General features: G+C 37.4%; 2 protein-coding genes across 4 annotated transcripts in view; both read right to left on the bottom strand.

Moving 5' to 3' along the window:
- Window positions 1-125: 125 nt before the first annotated feature.
- LOC127867533 (putative leucine-rich repeat-containing protein DDB_G0290503) lies at window positions 126-11,079 on the bottom strand. 3 transcript variants are annotated; one of them, XM_052408783.1, is made up of 3 exons: window positions 10,668-11,079; window positions 2,290-2,345; window positions 126-1,668 (listed from the first exon to the last, which is right to left on the bottom strand). In XM_052408783.1, the coding sequence occupies exons 1-3, from the start codon at window positions 10,741-10,743 to the stop codon at window positions 469-471; spliced, it is 1,332 nt and encodes a 443-aa protein (XP_052264743.1). In that variant the 5' UTR covers window positions 10,744-11,079; the 3' UTR covers window positions 126-468. The 3 variants fall into 3 exon arrangements, with proteins under 3 accessions (XP_052264743.1, XP_052264746.1, XP_052264745.1); XM_052408786.1 differs by lacking the exon at window positions 10,668-11,079 and adding an exon at window positions 9,507-9,757; XM_052408785.1 differs by lacking the exon at window positions 10,668-11,079 and adding an exon at window positions 7,523-7,659.
- Window positions 11,080-13,069: 1,990 nt separating this feature from the next.
- The window catches only part of LOC127867523 (uncharacterized), a 15,229-nt gene continuing 6,024 nt past the window's right edge, over window positions 13,070-22,274 (bottom strand). Inside the window, exons 2-3 of the mRNA XM_052408722.1 lie at window positions 14,971-15,013; window positions 13,070-14,421 (exon numbers count right to left, since the gene is read on the bottom strand). Coding sequence (XP_052264682.1) covers window positions 13,324-14,421; window positions 14,971-14,979 — 1,107 coding nt within the window. The 5' untranslated portion in view covers window positions 14,980-15,013 and the 3' untranslated portion in view covers window positions 13,070-13,323. The remainder of the gene's footprint in view (window positions 14,422-14,970; window positions 15,014-22,274) is intronic.

The raw sequence follows: 22,274 nt of genomic DNA, 5'->3' as shown, positions 1-22,274 counted from the left end.
TTTTAAGGAACAATTCCTCCAGCTTTCTGCAGAGTGTTAATCTAACCTTCGAAACACCTATAATGCAGTGGTAAATTTCATTATGTTTCATTTACATTTGTACATGCAATATAACAAATAAAATGTGTCAAACAACTCATTTATTTCTGATTAGCAATTATTAACACAATCTAAACAAGCGTCATATTCACAGCGCCTCCTGCAGGAGGTAGATGCTCGTTAACCATAGGCAGTTTGACGTAAATCACATATCACATAATTGATCAGATCTGGTAGGATTTTGACTAGTGTACTGTACTATAAATAAAGACTGATCATTGTATGTTGATTCTTTGGCCTGTAATAATCTAGCACCTGTCACCTACATATCACAAATAGTGCTACCATAGCTCAATGCGGTCTACATGGGTAACCCTAGACCTATGTACGCAATACTATCTCATAAGATACCCTGTCCCATCCATTTACTCATTTCCTGGCTCCTTTCGACGATCTTTGGTTGATGGAAGATTGCCTGGCACCAGCTGGTATCCACTTCCCATGAGGCACGGTCGTATCCTCAGGTTTTGCTATCGGCGGAAAGCCTGCCTGGCCTCTGCCCTGAGTGGTCGCAGCCTGTTTCATGGTTGTTATTGAAGGCATTGACGATCTAACAGTAGCGTTTGGTTTTTGCATTGTTGTGGATGGCCCGGGCCCCCTTGCAGTTAGCGGCATCCGTGTACCATAGTTGGGCGTTAGATTGATGTTTTTCACATCAATTTTATCTTTGTGCATGACTTCCATTTCTGATCTCACAGTTCCTTTCAACAGTATATCTTTAATGTCTCTGACATCGCTTGAAATTTCAATGTTCTGCTCACGTAGGTTCCTCATCTCTTCATACTGTTGCTTCATCACCTCACGCATTCGCTCTACCTCACTGCGCATGGCCCGACTGGCACGGTCCAGTTCCTCTCTGAAGCGGTCACTCAATACACCTTTTTCTGCCTCCAAACCACTAATTTTTGTGTTCTGTTGATCTATTACAAACTTGGCTTTAACCAACTCCTTTTCCATGGAGTTCACTTTGTCTTTCATAGACACGATTTCGTGTCTCAGTTTTTGCATTTCCAGATTCTGTTCCTTATAAAGGTCATCGGATTGCAGTTTATGTTTGTCAACTCTCAATTTCTCAACTCGTTTCTTCAGCTGCTCTGCGTAGTCCTCTGTTTGCTTCACCAGATCTTTCAAATCAATGATTTCTTGTTCCTTCTCCTTAATATGCTCATCCTTTTGATGCCCCTCTTTCACAAGGCTCCCGATCCGTTCGTCCCTATTTACAAGAGAATCCTTCAAGTCATTGATTTCCTCTTCTTTTTTATTGATTTGTTTTTCCTTTTCTTTAATTATTTTGTATTTCTCGCTGTCGTGGTTTTTCGACTCCACAGTGAGCCTCATCCTTAGTGCGTCTATCTGTTGTTCCAAAGCTTTGTTCATGTTGATGACCGTCTCAAGCACGTTGACAGCTTCCGCTGGCATGGAGAAGCTTCCGAAGGCTTCCGACTGATCGCCGGAAGTAGCAGTGGACGGTCGCGAAGCGTTTGGCGATGGTTCGCCGGTAGTGAGATTAACCGAACTATCTTGAGACCGTGTTGTCATCAGCCCTTGGCCTTGTATGCCCAACTTGTCCTGCAGTAAGAAGTATACGTGTAGTTTAGTTTACATAATAGTTTATCTGAACGCTCTATGGGAAAAACGTAATTATAAATATCACTGTTGGTTAAACGTTAACGTCAGGAAATACGTTGGGTGGTGCGATCTGGAGAATCATGAACGGTAACATTCTCAATTTTAAAGTGTATTTATAATAAATGCGACCCAGTTCACAATGCAATATCAATTTAGTCACAAGAGTAGTTCACGCAAGCAGAACCATTCTTATTGTTGCTACCACGTGTTAACCGAGTAAGGTATTTTCGCAGTGCTTCCAAACTTTGTTTTACAAAGAGTAATTGGCTTTACCCTGACAGAATTTCGTCAACTGCCATAAGAAACAGTATATGGCATGTATCGACATTATCATGCACGCATGGGTTGTAGATGGCATTGCTTCTTGACACGGGCACCAGTTAATATGAAATCAGTAATGGCGTTCCATTCATATCTGCATTGCACGTGCCGTCCAAGATCAACCTACTAGACTGCACATGCTGATACAGAACGACACTTCACAAAAGCAGAAAGTGTCCATTTTCAACGACTTCACTTATTATAGCCGTAATTGTGGAGAGACAAAATAGCGGCACTCACCCTGGAGGCGTCCAGTCGGTCCACCGGGGCCATCACTACGCCTCCCGAGGCCATACCTGAAACCACAGCAACATGTCAGTTGACGTGACGTTTAATCGAGCACATCCACTGTTGTCCGTTTCATACAAAATTTTGACAGTGCAGAAACTACGATTTTTTCATTTCTCTTCTTAACCAATGTAAACTTTGATATGCGTTTGTTTTATATAGACGCCGTAGATAGCTTTTTAACTGTATTAAATGTGAATTGGAACTCTTAAAGGGACCTTTTCACAGATTTTGGCATGTATTGAGGTTTGCCATTAACTGATTTATATTGATAAAAGTAAACATTTGATTTAAATAGCTCCAGTAAAAAAACAAGGATAAAATTAAAGAAGAAAAAAGTAACCCTCAAGAGCTCGAACCACTGTCTCCTGAAGTAATAGTCCGACGCATAGACTACTCGGCCATCCGTGCTCATACAATTTATGATGTATTTAAATACTTTATGTAAGAAATCCTCGTAGTGTCACAAAGTATAACAACAGCAACAGAACTCTCCAAATTATTGAATCATTTCGCGTTGCAACGCTTTATAATTTTCAGGGTTTTACATCGTCAAAAGATGCTTATAAGGGATATTTTAGAGCATGGTTAATGTTCAGTATTACTGTTTCCTCACAAATATCATAACTACAGCGAATATTTGCGAATATGAAACGTTTTTTTCAATTCTATCAATTTACCAAAACGTGATAGGGTCCCTTTATGTATATCGGTACACAATTATGTAATCGTTTACATTAAATTATTAATAAAAGCCCGTGCTACTGTCATTGTACATAGCGATGTCATCTGCAGCTTTGAATTGCACATATAGAACGTTCAGTGCCATGCCGACTTGCTTCATAAAATCGTCATTTACAACACAACAATATAGTTGTTTTGTAACTCTTTCAATACTTCGAGCGTTGTCTTATGATACATGTAAACGTAATAGACAGAAATTGATTTACCAATTGGTATCGTATAAGAATGACGACATTCGACTTGGGACTAACATTTGATAGTTTCATTAAATTAGCAGCACGTTTTGAGTAATTATACCAATGCAATGTTTCGTACACTTACTACAACATAAATCCGTGTTACCTATATAAATCATATTGCGTTAGTCACCGAGTAATTCCCCATTTGGCTCATTGCCCAACGTAGTAACCAACATAAGCCATCGGTATTGAAAGCCGCTATTGCAATAGAAGCTACGCAAAAAGAGCCCATGCGAAAGGCACATAACCATCTTCACGAAATTCAACATTTTTATTGCAAATAAATAAATATACATCCAGCTCGATACACCAAATGGAAATACATGTATCTCGTCCAAAATAAAACTTGCATTGGCATCAGCAAAACATCGTTTACAGAATCACGCGTGTATTTTTTATGTAATCAAATTACTAGTTACAATTAAAACCAACACTAGCAACGGTGTTGATCATAGTCTAGTATCAGCACAAACGACCTGCAGCAAACAAACGACAAGGATAGAGCTTAAAAGAAAAAACAACTGACTGATATAATGACATGCAGCCAATAGCCACTCAGACAAAACTGTGAGCAAACAAATGACTGATGAAAAAACACTTATCTACAGAACAAATACTGAACTAACGAATGATATAACGTACAATGCGGAAGACAACAGAACAGACAGTGCATAGACCACGAACTGACTTAACAATCCGCAGTATGAGAGGAAGTGCATGCTGGTCACCAAACGACATCACATAATCGTCCCAGTAGTCTTTTATTTAATAAGGACGGACCATTTTTACTCAGATTTTAGAGTGATGTACGAAACGACACGGGGCACTGATGGCTTTAAACGATGACTATGACACGATAAAACAAAACATAAAACGTTGAGAGCAGCTTACAGCATGGACGTTCGTTAAAGGGAGAAGTTCACAGATTTTTACATTTTTCTACGAGGCCATTAAATGTATTGCCTAACGATTTATTATATTGTTAATGCCATAAAATGATATAATAACAAAAAAAAGTTTTTCGTGTTTGCCTTCGCAATTATTCAAACCCTTGTCCTTGGAGAGTAATTTCTAAGTCATTAACACTGGGTTAAATAGGCGTTTTATCTTCAATGATTATTTCAATGTTTTAGTTAGAAAAACAAGATTCAACGTATCAATGGAAAGCTGTTTATTTTTTATATTTCGACATGATATTTCTAGTCATAAGAGTTACACGTATTTGTTATAGTATACACATGTACTGTATCCTCTTTTAGTATATATGACGATACAGTTTTTGATTAATTGAATTGAATCTGCCATTGTTAAACAAATACATGTAAGTTACAACCAGCCGGATAAAAAAAGAGGCGGCGTTCTTTCATTAACAGACGAGAACATGTTGATCACGTGTCATGTGTGTTCGCTAAATAAACTTCTACCTATTAAAGGGATCTTTTCACGCTTTGGTAAATTGACAAAATTGAAAAAAGTTGTTTCAGATCCGCAAATTTTCGTTTTAGTTTTGATATTTGTGAGGAAACAGTAATACTGAACATTTACCATGCTCTAATACACAGGTGGTTAGCGTGTGGCTATGATATTAATTAGTGAAAACATCATTTTGAATGATAAATAGTCATATTATAACAAAAAAATAACTTTTCTGAAAAAAATTTTTTCACTATCAAATATATATATAACAAGGTATGCAACTCAAAATCACCCCAAAACGGGGTGCATCGCTTTGAACAGCCATATCTTCATCAATTGTGCAGCGATTTTCACGATCTCTGTCTTATTCAACGCAGAAATGAATTTCCTTTCTGGAAATGTATATGTCTTGCAATATTTTTACAAATGCTGGGTCAACTTTTAAGAAATAACACGATACACAACACGCATGACCCAGTTGACAGTGATCATGTATTCTTTATGAATGAAATCTCCAGTTGTAAAGACACACCTCCGCATTGGACCAATGAAATCACTCGTATGTTTAAAATGTCAGTTAGTTGAAATGTATGTAAACAAAGGTTTCAAACGGCGCTGGACAGTTAGTCTTGATGCAGAATGTAACGACAAGAACGGTAATAATGTTTTTTCATACGTTTTATTGAATTATGGTATCGAACTACATGAACTTTGTAGGGAAGTTGCCCTTTACTCCGTGAAGATTTCAGTCTTAAAGACAGCATGATCACTGTCAACTGGGTCATGCGTGTTGTGTATCGTGTTATTTCTTAAAAGTTGACCCAGCATTTGTAAAAATATTGCAAGACATATACATTTCCAGAAAGGCAATTCATTTCTGCGTTGAATAAGACCGAGATCGTGAAAATCGCTGCAAAATTTATGAAGATATGGCTGTTCAAAGCGATGCACCCCGTTTTGGGCTGATTTTGAGTTGCATACCTTGTTATATATATATTTGATAGTGAAATATTTTTTTTTCAGAAAAGTTAATTTTTCGTTATAATATGATTATTTATCATTCAAAATGATGTTTTCACTAATTAATATCATAGCCACACGCTAACCACCTGTGCTCTAATATAGTCATTATATGCATCTTTTGACGATTTTAAAACCTAAAAATTATAAAGCGTTGCAACGCGAAACGATTGAATAATTTGGAGAATTCTGTTTTTGTCGTTAAATTTTGTGAAACTACGAAGATTGCTTATATAACGTTTAAAATACGTCAAGAATGTGTACTCGGCGGAATAGCTCAGTAGGCTAAAGCGTTTTTACTTCTGGACTCTGGCAGGACTCCAGGGGTCACTGGTTCGAAACCTGCTCCGGACAATGTTCTTTTCCTTTTTTAAATTTTATTCTTGATTTTTTACTGGTGCTTTTACGATCCAATGTTTACATTTATCAATATAAAGCATTTAATGAATAAGTTAAAAAATGCCAAAATCTGTGAAAAGGCCCCTTTAATGCAAGTATTTCTACAAGGCACGTATGAGGTTCATATACAGGCGTCTCTGTAAATACATTCATATGTGTATTTTAAATATGTGTATGCCAAACGAATGACTATTTCATGGTAATGCATTGAAATAGAAAAAGTACTGTATCAGTGTTGCCTTGTAAAGATGACAATGACAATTCTTATCAGGAAGATCAAAGGTAGAGAGAAGACGATTACTAGTTGGCGGTGACAATGAAGATGTCGCCGTGGTGTAATGGATATGGTGTCCGCCTAGCGACCGGGAGGTCACGGGTTCGATCCCCACCGTGGGAGCATTCTTTAGATCTCCCCTAAAGACAAGAACTACTGGTTCTAGGCCCAGGAAACGAACTCGAGAGCGTTTATATAAGCCTTAGGCTTTCGATGCAATCGAACTAACATATATTAAAAAGGTTTAAACTTATGAAGATGTAAATGTTAATCAGACCAATTAATGGTTTAAAAGGTTGTCAAAATGAAGACGATTATACGTATCAGGACGAGTATTGGTATAGAAGGTTGTGACGATGACAATGCTAATTAGGACAATAAAAGGTACTGTAGGTTGTTAAAATGATAATGATGACAATTCTAACCAGGACGATTAATTGGTAAGGTAGGTGATGACGACGTTGATGACATAACAATAAGGAAATTTAGTGGTATAGAAGGTTGTGATGCTGATGATGAAAATGCTAAACAGGGCGATTAGTATTAGTATGGAGGAGTGTGACAATAATGATGACAATGCTTATCAGGACTATTGATTGTACATAGATTGTGAGGATGATGATGACTATGCGAATCAGGACGAATTATGGTATCGTATGTTGCGACGATACTGATGACACTGCTTATCAGTATTATTAATGGTTAAGTAGATTGTGGCAATTATAATGGTACGGATAATAATTTTAATTAATGGTAATTAAGACGATTAATACTAGTATAGGTTGTGACGATGATACAGATCATTCTTTAATTGCGCAGAATGTATGGGACGTTTAAAAATGCATAACTCCATTCTTGACATTTGAAATATTTTATGAACGATCACCTAAGTCAGCCTCGCGTTTTAGCCTTTGTTTCATCTTTTTCAAGAGCGGATAATTATGCATATTTGCAATTATACAGAAGAAGAAGAAAAAGCCCGGATAGCGCGGTCGATCTCGCGAATCGTCTAGACGGTACTTTTGACCACTTAATGTTAACCAGTCAAAGCTTAACCGGTATAATTATAAACAAAACTCAATTTAATATTTACCATTTCTTCTGAACAAGATTTCATGTGCTGTTCGCAGGGCATTAGTCCTGTCCATGGTCATTTTACATCACGAAGTTAAGTTCCACTCTTTAAACACATCTTGTCACGTTTGCATCACCGCATGTACAAACCAAAAAATGAAAATATCGATCTGATCGGTGAGTTTTCTGATTTCATTTCGGCACCCTGCACGTATAAATCTCTCCTTCGTTATTTGATGAGATTATGGGCTTATAAAAGTAGACCTTTCACTGCGGAAAATCCTATCTGTAAACTATTGACCCGAAAAGTGAGCAATAATAAACGCTGACGAGGAATGTCAACGGCAGCAAGAAAAAAACATTATTTGATACGCGTTCTGGAAAAATTGGGCTTAATGCATGTGCATGTGCAGTCCGCACAGGCTAATTAGGGACGACACTTTCCGCTTTTATGGTATTTTTAGTTTCAAGGAAGTCCCTCCTTACCGAATATGAAGTTTAGGCGGAAAGTGTCGTCCCCGATTAGCCTGTGCGGACTGCACAGGCTAATCTGTGATGACACTTTACGCACATGCATTAAGCCCAGCTTTCTCAGAACAAGGCTCATTTGTTTGTACGACTAAATTGATTAAATCCAAGGAAGTTAACTGAACAACCGTTTAGCTAGACATTTTATTGAGCTTTTCCATTATTTTCGCTAAGATGCCGATACAAATTGAACCAATTTCATCAAAATGCAAAACAGATAAATGGCCCACTTGGTTGACAATGGCTGCCATGAAGGTTGGCTAAATAGATGTGAATCAACGGGAATCACAAGCGGGGCACATACATTTACTGGTTACTCACTCCCATGCTGAATTCTCATAGTTTATTCAAGTCAGTAAACATAGTTTAGTATTTAAATAAGAGTGTAGAATGTATTTATTTAAAAAAAAATGACCGACTCGATTTTGGTAATAGAGTTTTAAAAAATATTGTTCAATATTGCGCTCAGGGCATTGATTTCATTTTGTGTTGTTTAATGGACAGTTAAACAGCAATACTGCTGTGCAATGAGATTTAAAAATGACGGGAATGACGTAATAATTTAAACGTTCTTACTATTATTTAACAATGATTAAACATCTTGCGCGTATTTCTCTTACCAGTTAACATTGTAGCTCGAGTTTTGATTTCAAAACCGTTCCTAACGTGTATGGACATTGTTGCTGTTCGAAGTAACCAGAAGTTTGTATTACACTTTTAATATGTTCTTGAACACCAGTTGTATTCCATATAAACATAAATCCATAAGCATTGTCCATGTATATCCAGATGTAATAAAACTATGGTGACTTTAAAATCTAGGATGGCAATAAGTGTTCTTCTAACATTTCCTAATTATTGAAGTTCCAAGTAAAAACATGCTTATATATGATTTATTAAAACACACGTTTGTCAAGCACTTATATCTTCCCATATTTAAATTGTTCTTGCATTGACATGTATTAATATTTTATTTGATCAACTAGTCCACTCGATTATTGATCAGTATAATAAATGCCATTAAAACGATTTTAGAAACAGAACACCCCATTATAAGCAGAGCTGACCCATTTTCGAGCGGATAGTCTTTATTGAATTAAAATTGAGACATGCTGCTTATATGATAGAAAATCAATTACACTGATGTCATAGATTTATGTTTACCCGAACAGCACACAACTGCCTGTATATATTGAATGTACAAAGGTCGGTATTTAATAAATACGCCAAAGCAAATGTTACCTGATTTTGATATCGACTCGAGTGATCAGAAAGATGAATAACCCAGATGCAAATTGAGTGCGTTACTTGCTAAAATCATATCCTATGATAATATATCATATGTGTGATTTTCAAAATAAGGATACCCCACGAACACGCCCTCGCGTTGTATTTCGTAGTTATAAGCGTTGCCATTGGAAACACTTCGGCTTTTAAAACCAACATCAGTAAGAATTAAGAAGTAGTGCCAGTACCTTTAGCGGAAGAAAGCAGCAAGTAAATTCCTGTTGTAGAATGAGTCCAGACATAATAATTATGTCTTAATATAAGTGATTCAGAACATTATCCAGTTCCACTTCCCGAGTAGATGTTGTATAAACTAATCCTTTAAAGGTAACGACATTTTAACAATATTGAACAGCGCAACGGCTTTGTGTGTATATATATCATTATAGAGTAAAAGGTGCATTGTCGCTTATCGGTAGCGGGTCGGTTCGACAGGCACTGAATAGGAAGTGTTTACTCTCTGATCAAGAGTGGAAATTGACGCGTAAATCGTCTATAACCAGAATCATTCAACGCGTTTACAGCGGGCACGGCAGAGCTTTTACGCGTACAAGTTACTCAGTGGTTGTTTGATCAAGAAGAAACTTAAATATCGCTTAAATAAATAAAGAATAATGTATGTCCAATATTTGAATGCGTGTTTATCTTGCAAATTCACCGTCATGTATTCTTTTTGTCTGCGATCAAAGGTGTGACATGTAGACAATTATATCAACTTTTCAAACAGCCTTTATTCCTCTGTCATCTGACATTCAGCTTCGATTCAATCAGTATTGATCTGGGCCCGTATTCACCAACCGATTCTTAGACTTAAGAATAAAGAATTAGAACCAACAAAAATGTGTTCAGTGTTTGAATATATACAGGCGTCCGCTAGTGATTATGTCCTTAACAAAATGTTCTATATAATGATTAATATAGATAGAGATGTTTACTGGAGAGTTTGACTCAAAATTAAAGAAATCCTTGAATATTCTAATTTAAAGAATTTTCTTTATTCTTAAACTTAAGTCTAAGAATGTTTGGTGAAACGGGCCCGGATCTACATTGATTACAACGATCAAAGTTTGATTTCAAAATATTATTCGATGTTCATGATTTATTTTTGGTAGAAATATGTGGTGGTGGTGGTGGTGGTAGTAGCAGTAGTAGCAGTTACAGTAGCAGGGGCAGAAGCAGCAGTAGTAGTAGTAGTAGTAGTAGTAGTAGTAGTAGTAGTAGTAGTAGTAGTAGTAGTAGTAGTAGTAGTAGTAGTAGTAGTAGAAGCAGTAGTAGTAATTGTAGTGGTAACAACATCAGCATTAGAAGTAGATGTAGTAGTAATTCAAACAAATACTGTAAACACTCACTGATCTTGACGACAGGAACTCGTTTCATTGCGGCGACCTGTGCCTCCTTTCTTGTCATCGCTGAGGCCTGATACATCTATGCCGGGTCTGCATCTGAGTCAGAACATCTCGCAGAATCTGTAAGTACGAGCCCTGAGTACGGACACCCAGGCTACCTCGGCTTTTAAGGTCACTAGATCCAGAAACTTCGAGGTTTTAGTAAGATGACCCAAGATTTATTAATTCCTTTAAAATCATTGATATAGTCACTAGTTTTGCTCAAATAAGATAATAACTGAAGAATGATACCTTTCCAATATTGAACAAGAGTTATTTTTTTAGAAACTTTCTTAGTGTTAATGTATGCACATGTATAATGGTCGAACTTTGTATTTGTGCTTAGGCCTTCCACGGAGCGTATATTGACTCATCTAGAGTCCGTGGGCCTTCTTTGTGTTCGATATCGTTTTAAATGAAGGCTAAACGTATTTGAGTTTCCTGGCCGTTCAGTCTTCCAGAGCACGTACTGTCTAAAGAATGAATTTGTACAGGCAATTTTGCGAAACGAAATTACCATTATGTTTAATATTTAATACTTCACACGAAAGAGAAAAATGATGGTAAAATAAATAAATGCAGATATTGAGAACAACACCGAACCAAAACAAAGAATTAATAATGTTGATATAATTTAATGCTTATAATGATAATAATAATAATAACAAGCAAATTCGTTGAATTGATATCCCCCGCCTTTAAACTTCTGGACACAAAAGTGTTATATTTGACACTAAAAAAGCATTTTTTGAAGATACAAAAGGCCATAACTCTGTTATTATCAGATGGTGTACAATGCCATTTGGCGTGCATCATCCTATTATCCATATATATATACTCATACCAAGTTTCAATGAAATCCGCAAAAGCACTTCCAAGATATGGCTCCGGACACAAAAGTGACGGACGGACGGACAGCCGGACGGACAGCGCCAAAACAATATCCCTCCGCCTCTGGCGGGGGGTATATACTCATACCAAGTTTCAATGAAATCCGCCAAAGCACTTCCAAGATATGACTCAGGACACAAAAGTTCCTATAGTAAAAAGCTTTTTTTTCAAGATACAAAGGGCCATAACTCTGTTTTGAACAGATGGTATACAATGCCATTTGGCGTGCATCATCCTCTTATGCATATATATACTCATACCAAGTTTTAATGAAATCCGCCAAAGCACCGTCAAGATATGGCTCCAGACACAAAAATGTCTATAGTAAAAAGCATTTTTTCAAGATACAAAGGGCCATAACTCTGTTTTTAACAGATGGTGTACAATGCTATTTGGCGTGCATCATCCTCTTATGCATATATATACTCATACAAAGTTTCAATGAAATCCGCCAAAGCACTTCCAAGATATGGCTCCGGACACAAAAGTGCCGGACGGACGGAAGGACAGCCGGACGGACGGACGAACGGACAGACAACGCCAAAACAATATCCCTCTGCCTCTGGCGGGGGATAATAATAATAATAATAATAATAATAATAATAATAATAATAATAATAGTAATACTAATCAAATGAATTATTATTATTATTAACGTATTTCATAATTAAATCATCAGCTTTTGTAATACCATATTTAAACAAAAAAATAAAAAATATCCATATATTGTTTCATGTTTGACACGAAACTTAGCCAATATTTCCTAACTGCCTTATGAAGGACACATACCCATTGAACTGTTTAATTCGATCGCTGGCTAGATTAGTTATAGATTTTGAAACATTTATCATTAAATAACGGAGTGAACAATATTGTGTTAAGTATTCAATGATAAGAGTTTACAGAAAGGTGACATTGCAATAAATAGAATTCCCCTTTGTATCCATATCGGATTGTAGTATGTTTGATTCATGGGAAAATAGTAGTTTGCGTAAAGCCGCACCGCTTTGAAAGCTATGTTTCTTAAAGGGGATATCGACGGCAAATAATGTATTTTATTTTCCCTTTGGAATACTTTCTGCGGGCGCGGAAAAATAATTTCCGTAACTTATATGTTAATTTACCGTTGGGAAGGTATGCTTTTCTGCATGTAATCAAATAAACTACGTCTGATTTTATGTATAATGTCATTTGAATTCATTTACTTTATATACTTCGATTTCCCTTTTTCACACAATACATTCATGGCATTTATATCCGCACAAATATCATTATGTGTTCAATTTGATTGTGGTTTAAATGTTGTTGACACCAAACATATAAATGAAATATCCTTTGTCCTCCCTTTGCCAGAAATCAAACCAATCAAATCGAAAATACTAACAAAGATATTCATTCTTTAATGTGACATAAGAGAAATATCAGACACACATTTGTACATAAGCACATAAATATCAGCAATATGTCATACAAGTGACGTTAATCATATTAACTGTTTTCAAGCAATTAACGCCCGAATCGTCTAATTATTTCTCCCAGAAGCACGTGATTCACGTTAATATAAATGATCGATATATATAAGTTTACTGGCGTAACTCTGATTGATTTTGCCCACACTAAAAAATTAAGTACTACAAATAACAACAAATCGATGTTACATTGATTCATGTAAAACACTTTGTCTTAGATCACTTAAGTCATTTGTGAACAAACACTATATGCGATTTGATTATTTTCTTCGATTTGTCGTCTTTTTGCCGCTTTCCTTATTTAGAACTGGAAGCGATGGTTTAAGCGCACCCATGTTGAAGCCGTTCGTCGTCTGCTTGCTTCCACGTGCAGTCTGCGGCAACGCCACCTGGTGGGCCGAGGCAAACTGACCGGGAACAGTTGTGTTACCTTGTGGATGACCTTGACCCTCTTCCTGCTGTTGCTGCAGTTTGGAATCGTCGTCAAGGCAACCGTTGATGAGCAGACTGCGGATGTCCTTGATGTCCTTGCTCATACTGAAGTTCTGCTCCCTCAGCGATCGCATCTCTTCCCACTGTTTCTTCATGACGTCGCGCATGCGCTCTACCTCCATCCGCATCGAATGCGAAACGCGGGCGAGTTCTTCTTTGAACTTGAACTGCAGTGACTTCTTATCGCTGTCGACCAGTTTCAGTTTGTTTCCCTGTGTTGCTATGAGGTCTCGCGCCTTGCTAAGCTCATCCTCAAGCATCGTTAGGTTGGACTTGAGGTCACTGACCTCCTTCCTTAGCGCCAGCATTTCCAGTTCTTTGTCACCGAACACCCCCTCGCGCTCAAGCTTTTCTTTCTCCCGGGTCAGTGCACTCATCTGCGACATCAGGTCATTGGCGTAAGCCTTAGCACCCACCACGTCGTTATTCAAAGTTTCTATCTCACGCCGCAGTGCACTGATCTCATTAGACTTCCTTTCGTTGTCCTTTTCTATTTCCTTCACTTTAGAATCCTTGGCGATCAACTGGTTCTTCATTATATCGATCTCCTCCGTTTTTGCCTTCAGTTTGGCTCCCGTCTCAACCAACAAAGCGTGTTTCTCCGCCTCGTGATGCCGGGAATCAAAGTCCAGTCTAAGACGGAGAGTCTCGATTTGTTTCTCCAATGTTCTGTTGATGCCAGTGAGCTCGTCAACCAACACGGGCGTCATGCCTTCATCTCCCTCCGTCTCCGAGTCCGACGGAAATGCGTGTGACGCCATGGCGCCGACGTGTGAGGCGGCGGCGGCACCTCCTGGGTCGTGATCAAGTTTCGGGTACCCTTGACCTTGAATAGCGAATAGTCGCGCAGTCCGCTGTCGAGCACTCTGGAAAGACCCACAAAAAGTACACAAGAACTCTAGAAAATAAATTATGTGTGTATAATAACAAATAATAATAGTAATAATTATTCTTTATGATATTATTGTTTGTATTCTGTAGCTGCAGCAGTTTTAGCACGGTCATCTTAATAATAATCATCTTCAGATTTATTATACAAATCATATGCTATGGACGTTATAATTGTCGATGTCACCACCACCACCATCATCATTATCATCATCATAATCATCATCATCATTAGCATCATCATCATCATCATCATCATCATCATCTTATTCTTCTTATTCTTCATCATCATCATTATCATCGTCGTCAATTTACTGTTCAATATCATAATCGAAATAATCAGACTCAAAATAATAATAATAGTGATGTTGATTATTTTTATTATTATGTTGTTGTTGTTTTTATTGTAATATATAATCATGATCACCATTATTATCATATTCACGATCATCAGCAGCAGCCCTTCTTTTAACTATTACATTATAATGATCCATATCAGAACACCAATTTAAATCCCTGTATCTTACACTGGACATCTCTCGGAAGATCGGCTTGTGCTTCCGAGGGTTTCTGGAACAGAAAGAATTGTGGAAGCGGACAACGACAACGAGCGTGGCCTGGTATTGTAATGCGCATGGGATGTTAGAGGGTTAGGGTAAGGGGTAGGGGTAGGGTAGGGATCGGGTTTGGTTTAGGGGGCCTTAACCCTAACCTTAACCCTAACCCGACCCTAATCCTACCCTAACCCTAACCATTACCCAGGGTTACCTCCCCTATACCAGGCCTCGCTCGTTGTCATCCGCTTCCCAAAGAATTGTGTCAATAATATACGCTTTGTTGACACTTATCATGTGGAACGGCTTTTCCCAATGACGAATTGCAACCTACATTTCTGTTATATAACTTTGGCGACTTGTCAAACAATAGACATATAAAACGCCTGTTCGAAATACGAAACAATCTGGATTCTCTAAGAAATTTGCGCCGATATAATAAATTATAAATTTTTATAGGTTCAAATATATGTGTATTATTGTAAACTTATGAACTTTTTCGTAATTAAATGATACTTTGCAGAGGCTATACTTAAAATTCAAACTCTGTCAGAATTAAGAGTTTTTCAATTGATTGCTAATATTACGTCCTAAAATATCGTACAAAACAATCAACTCATATGCCATTGTTTTTATATATATTACGTACGCGAAAAAAATAAACGTAGTAAAGCAAAAATAAACCAACGTTGTTTTAAGTTTAGCTTGACTCGCTATTAAAACACGGTGAGGTTAATAAAGCAAAAGCACAGCACACTTTTGGTTATTGTAGAGGCCAAGAACTAAACCCAAACTGCCACCTAGCATTACATGGGCAAGCCTATATGAAAACTCCGATGAATAACCCTTTTCACACAGTAAATATAAACTCAACTAAATTTTTACTTTTTATTAAAGGACCTTATAACATAAAAACATAAAAAATGGTTCTGGCATATAATGTCTCGACTCCAAGCAGCAAGGGCCACCTGCGAACATGGCAAGCCCAAACTAACTGCAAATAACTAACTGCACAAATAAATTGTATATGAGTGCTGACTCCGGGTGACGGCCATCAGCACTCCCAACAAAATCATATATATTTTCCCCAAAAAATGTGCCAGGTAAAAAGCGTCCATCCGGCACTGATTGCCAAGGAACTGTTAACTTCAAGCGACTGTCGACGAACCCGAGGTGTCCGAACTGCCCCATCGGAAGTGGAGTCGTGACCGACCTGTATCCGACGTTTGGTACTCTGCGTCTACACGGCAAACTGAAAAACGCAACTCAAACCAGCAGAATATGTAATATACTAAAACCAAATCTAGTACGGAAAACAATCAGTTTCCCCTTATGTTATTAAGATTAATGTGGACAGGCAAATAAAACTTAAAATAAATCTATATTTACCCTAAGCCTGACCAAATTTTTAAATATATAACGGACGCAGTAAAGTGTGACAGAACAACCCTGTGTAAAAAAAAAACTACATGGGTTGGGTGGGAGGGGAGAAAATTTACAACCTTTTGTTTGTGTAGATAACAATGAGAAAGAAATTTTAAATCTGTAAAATTCGCTACTTCGGTTAAAAAACACCAACAATAAGAAAACTGAAAAACCAGCCCAGCTGTGGCCCAACAATAAACAGGTCTATTATTTAGTAATAGACCATATTATTGTAGAGGCCAAGAACTAAACCCAAACTGCCACCTAGCATTACATGGGCAAGCCTATATGAAAACTCCGATGAATAACCCTTTTCACACAGTAAATATAAACTCAACTAAATTTTTACTTTTTATTAAAGGACCTTATAACATAAAAACATAAAAAATGGTTCTGGCATATAATGTCTCGACTCCAAGCAGCAAGGGCCACCTGCGAACATGGCAAGCCCAAACTAACTGCAAATAACTAACTGCACAAATAAATTGTATATGAGTGCTGACTCCGGGTGACGGCCATCAGCACTCCCAACAAAATCATATATATTTTCCCCAAAAAATGTGCCAGGTAAAAAGCGTCCATCCGGCACTGATTGCCATATGGCCACCCAACAACGCTGACCCAGCGGTCCAAATGCCCCAACCTCGAAACCAGCTGGGCCAGAGATGACGGGTGGCCACTGCCAAAGAACTTTGGCTGCAGGGCGGATGGACGCATGCTTGGAGTCGGAAGCAGTAAACTGTAAACACAAGGCAAAGATATGAATAAAAACTAGCAGCAAAAATGCATAAAACCCAGCAGAAAAAAAAAATGCATAAAAACTAGCAGCAAAAAATTGCATAAAAATTAGCAGCAAAAAACTTTCTTTTTTCTTTTTTCATACATATGAGTAAGAAAAATATGCATACAAACTAACTGCAAATATCTATTTTTGGACTCAATAGCAACACCAACATACATAATGTTTGGGATTTAAAATTGTAAGAACCCCCAAATTTGTGCATCTAGAACTTCAGTAATGGATTGGTGTATTATGCTTTATAAATTTTTCAAGCCCTGCAGACATATTAGAAAGAAAAATATCTGTACCCAGAGTTGACAAGTGGACTCCGTCCTTCTCAAACAAATGTTCCTCAAATTTTCCAAAGTCAGAGTTGGCCAAGTAATGCCCTCCACATGCCAAAGCCCTAGATGAACCTTGACTATTAAGGCGCTTTCTTGCTTTGTCCATAGCAACTTTATTATCAGAATATCTCCAATTTGACCTTGGAAGCACTGCAGACCATACAATCTTAACACTTGGAAATATAGACAGTATAGTCCTGAATAGCTCGACAATCAATTTTCGAAGGTCCACCAGTGACCGACGACCAAGATCATTACCACCTAAATGTAACACAATATAGTCTGGAGAATTACCCACATTGGCAAGCGAAAGAAATTTTTTCTTTGATTCTGCAAGTGTTAACCCACTGTACCCTTGCCACCAGATGATGTTGGGTTCAAGGCAGAGGTTGGCCCCTTCAGGTCGTAATCTTGCTGCTATGAAGGCTTGCTTGATTATTGATGAACCCAGTATCCAGATGGTTTTCCCTAAATACAACTTGGTTTTTGTTAGTCACATGAATCTAACTATATGAACCATACCTTTTTAATGGGGGTTGTTTATTAGGCTGGGCATGACAACAGGAACAGGACGAACATATGTTTGGTAGGCATTGGAAGCCCATCTGCCTGCCTGTTTAATGATCTCCACTGAATAGCCTAGTTGGGAAGCTGCAGTTGCTGCTCCAATTCTGAAGGAGTGGGATTTGTAAGACCCATAATTTAGACCCAAAAGAGAAACCGTTTTCTTAAGAATAGCAGAAAATTGGTAACGAGTAATTGGTTGTTTGTTAAAGTGCAAAAACAAGGGACCAGGCCCTTGAGGACGAACATGAAGATACTGGTTAAGACACACAACTGGGCAAAATTCACTGTTTGACCTAGTAATTTTGAGCGCTACCCCTTTGCCCAACTGATCAGTTTTTGAATGCCGGATTGAAATGATTACCCCATTGTGATCAAATTGTAAATCTTCTATTGCCAACACCGCTGCCTGTAAAATACTATCACCTTTTTTAGGAACAGCTATTTCGCCCACTCTTAGAAAACCGAAAAACACTAGCATAAAAGCTGCAGTGAACAGTTTTGCTTCGTAGACACTGGAACACACAATATTAAGTTTGCTTACTATCCCTTGCAGTAACGAGAGGGTAATTGGAAGCCTATAATCGTGTGTTTTCTTATCTTTTTGCATTCCTTGCACCATTTTTGAAACAATGAACTTTTTGGTAGGGTCAACAACATCAAGCAGCTTGCAATGAAAAGCTATAGAGCTTAAGTATGATTTTGCTGTTTTGTGGGATAGTTTCTGTAGGGATAGCCATGCTACAAATCGAACCACCTGTTCAACTGTAGGCGGCCAGGCATCTGACAAGCCGTATTGCCTTTTAAACTCAGAGAATCTCTCTAACCCAACGATGTATGCCTTTTTTGTATTAGCAGCAAGGGAATTGTCTAGCAATCTATTAGCCTCTTGTTGCAGATCATCAGTAAAAACTCCGGCGGGACTGATTCTGGACTCGCCTGTGCCTCTGGTGCTAACTGTTGTAACCTGTGAAACTGTTTACGAGAAATTGCATCAGCAATGTAATTGGACTTTGATGAAATATGTACTGCTTTAAACACCACCGAGTATTTCATAACTAACAACACAAATGTTCTAACCAGAAACATCAAACGTTTCGACTTTGAAGACTGTTTGTTGATCACTTCTACCAAACCTAAATTATCAATATGAAACTTAATCTTCCTGTCCCTCAAAAAGACCCCCCAGAGCATAATGGAAACACCATGCGAGCTATGTCTTTTCGCGACATTTTAAATGACCTGCTGATGCACAATGAATCGCTGTTTTAAACTTGGGTCTGTTTTTACGCGTCTCCGTTTCTAATGCGAGTCTCCTTCTAATGCGCCTTTCATTTTTATGTGGGTCGGTATCCAATGCGGGTCTGATTTTGACGCAGCTCTGTTTACAACACCTCTCTGTTTCTGATGCAGGTCTTTTTTAATGTATTTCTGTTTCAAACGTCTCTCTGTTTCTAACGCAGGGCTTTTAACGCGTCTCTGTTAGCAACGCCTCGCCTTTTCTAATGCGGATCTGTTTAACTCGTCTCTTTAAAACGCCTCTCTGTTGTTTTGATCTGTCCCAGCTCATGTGTGTTGAAACGCATATCTGGTTCTAATTCGGGTATGGTCTCTGTTTTTAACGAATATTTGTTAAAATTGGGCGTCTGTTTGTAACCACTCTCTGCTTCTAATATGGGACTTTTACTAATACGTTCTGTTCCGAAAGCATTTCTGATTATAATGTGTGTGTGTTTTCTTACGCGTTTTTCCCCCGGGGGGCGGGGGGGGGGGGTAACTTCCTATATACGGGTATATAGGGGTGTGCCGATTTTATGGGGTGTGTTATTCGACTAAAATTATAGCTATGGGTATGGTTTTGAGCATCTAAGTATAGATATGGGTATTGAAATAAGAAATTTACTTGTATATAAATGCATATAGATTTGAAAGTATCAGTATCAAAATGGGTATGATAAATGTCATTCTTGTATAAAAATGGGTATCAAAAAGTAAATTTCAGTAGCGGGAAAGATGTAATAGAAAATTCAATAAGTATACTGTATTGATATGAAAGAGATTATAGTATGAAATGTGTCAACTTTATGAAATTCTAGTATTTAAATGGGTCCAGTTTATCAAACTTCTTGTATTGAAATGGGTTCACTTTCTCGATGGTATCGTATACAAATGGGTATGCCCTTTCAAAAATCTTGTATCAAAATGGGTCTACTTTATCAGAGTTCCGGTATAAAAATGGGTCACATTTCGGAAGTCTCAGCGGGACACCCCTACCCTAACATTTGGCAAGTTACCCCCTCCCCCCGGGCGTTTTTCTGTTCCTAACTCTCATTGTTTCTGACGCATCTTTGTTTATTATGTCGGCTTGTTTCTAATGCGGGTCTGTGTCGAACGCGACTCCGGTTCTAATTCGCGTCTGTTTCTAACGCCTCCTGTTTCTAGAATGGTTCTATTTCTGGCGCGTCTCTTTTTCGAATGTGGGTCTGTTTCTAACGGGTTGCTGGTGTCAAACGCAACGTCGGTGTGTTTTGCAGACCGGTTTCTAACGCATCTCTGTTTCTGGCAGAGAACCAGAAAAGTGGAAGTTTTAAATCGCGTATGAAAAAAGGGACACAATTATAAATTGTCGTTCAAAAAGTTCTACATTGTTACGAGGGGAGCACAGTTTATATAGTGCAAAAGGGGACAAATGTCAGTTTGAAAGGTGAACATAGTTCAGAAAGAGGGTCACATTTATATAAATTGCATTTCAAACGAACAGTTTTACATTTTTACACAGAAGTTGAAAAGGGGATCAGAGTTACAAATAAATTAGATCAACAAGGGCAGTTATGTGCATCGCAGTTTAAATAAAGACACATTCCTACATCGCTAATATAAAAGGGGAAAGAGTTATATCTCGCTGATCACAAACAGTGCTTGGTTATACATCGCAGATGAGGAAGGGGACACAGTAAATAAAATGCATTTCAAAACTGGACACGTTTATGGATGGCATCAAACGAGGACACAGTATTTTGTACCTGTCAGACTTGAACATGCTGTAACGGAATGTATTAAATATTTGTAAACAAACACTGTACGAACACTCCGAACAAAGCCTAAATTAAATGCGCATGAATAGAATAAGATAAAGAGGCGGGTATATTATGAATTGAATGGTACTCCACTAAAATGTATTTTTAAAATTAAGTTTGAATGACATCTTGCTTTAAGGAAGTGTGAATGTCATTGGACATCAAATCGAGTAGGCGTTATACTGTAACACCTTCAAGTGTGGAAGAACGAATAACATAACCAGTTTTTGATAATTTTTGTAACATTTGATCATTTTCTCAAAATGATTTTCAAATAAAAATAAGTATATGTTAAAAAAATATTTGGAATACTTGTGTCATCAAATATCCATATCGAAGGGAAAAGTAGCGTGTATACTAATAAAAAATATATTTTGCAAAAAAAATGTGCCAAACTACCTACCCTATTTCTTTCGATAAGTGGAAATCAAATTGTGTGTTTTCTTCTCGCTTTCAAAAGCAATAATGTAAAGGTGACACATTAGACATGCGTCATTCGTCGTGACAGTAAGCATATACTATGAATATTTAATGATTAATACAAGTAATTACATTGGTTAATACAAAATAATTATATCGCGATATCATTGTTTTACAAACACAAACTTAAAAACTTCTGATTATTTGCGCTACATTTTAGTCATATTATTTTACATAAGATACTAATAAAAGTTAGATTTGTTCGCATTATAACTAATAATTGTAAATTATTTACACACTAGTTGTAAATACTTTAAAACTAAAGATACTTTGTTTAGCAATTAGTTTAATTGCTGTTATCCTGCTGGAAATAGAGATGTTAATCGATTATTTTAATAAACAAAATACTCACTCGTCCGATAGTAAATTTCCTAAAGAGTAGATTGGTATATATAGAGTTTATAATGGAACTCATTGAGACTGAAGTTGATATACCGGCTTATTAATACCCACATTGTAAATACGTGTATACAATAGAGCCTTAGTTCTTATTAAAACGCAGTTGTGAATTTAAATCTTTTGTAATCCTCTTTGGCGATTACAAAAACTTCGATGGCTGACATCAGAGGTTGAAATGTATGTAAAAGCTAATCCATAGTGAGATCA

The sequence above is a fragment of the Dreissena polymorpha genome, chromosome 2 (assembly GCF_020536995.1).
Source record: "Dreissena polymorpha isolate Duluth1 chromosome 2, UMN_Dpol_1.0, whole genome shotgun sequence".
Lineage (NCBI taxonomy): Eukaryota > Metazoa > Mollusca > Bivalvia > Myida > Dreissenidae > Dreissena > Dreissena polymorpha.
This window is presented reverse-complemented; position numbering and strand designations above follow the sequence as displayed.

Bases quoted from the DNA above. Each gene is read 5' to 3' on its own strand.
- LOC127867533 (XM_052408783.1), bottom strand. From the start codon at position 10,743: ATGTATCAGGCCTCAGCGATGACAAGAAAGGAGGCACAGGTCGCCGCA. The intron at 2,346-10,667 runs GTGAGTGTTTAC...CTGTGGTTTCAG, and splicing joins AGTTCCTGTCGTCAAGATCA to GTATGGCCTCGGGAGGCGTA. The intron at 1,669-2,289 runs GTGAGTGCCGCT...TTCTTACTGCAG, and splicing joins ACCGACTGGACGCCTCCAGG to GACAAGTTGGGCATACAAGG.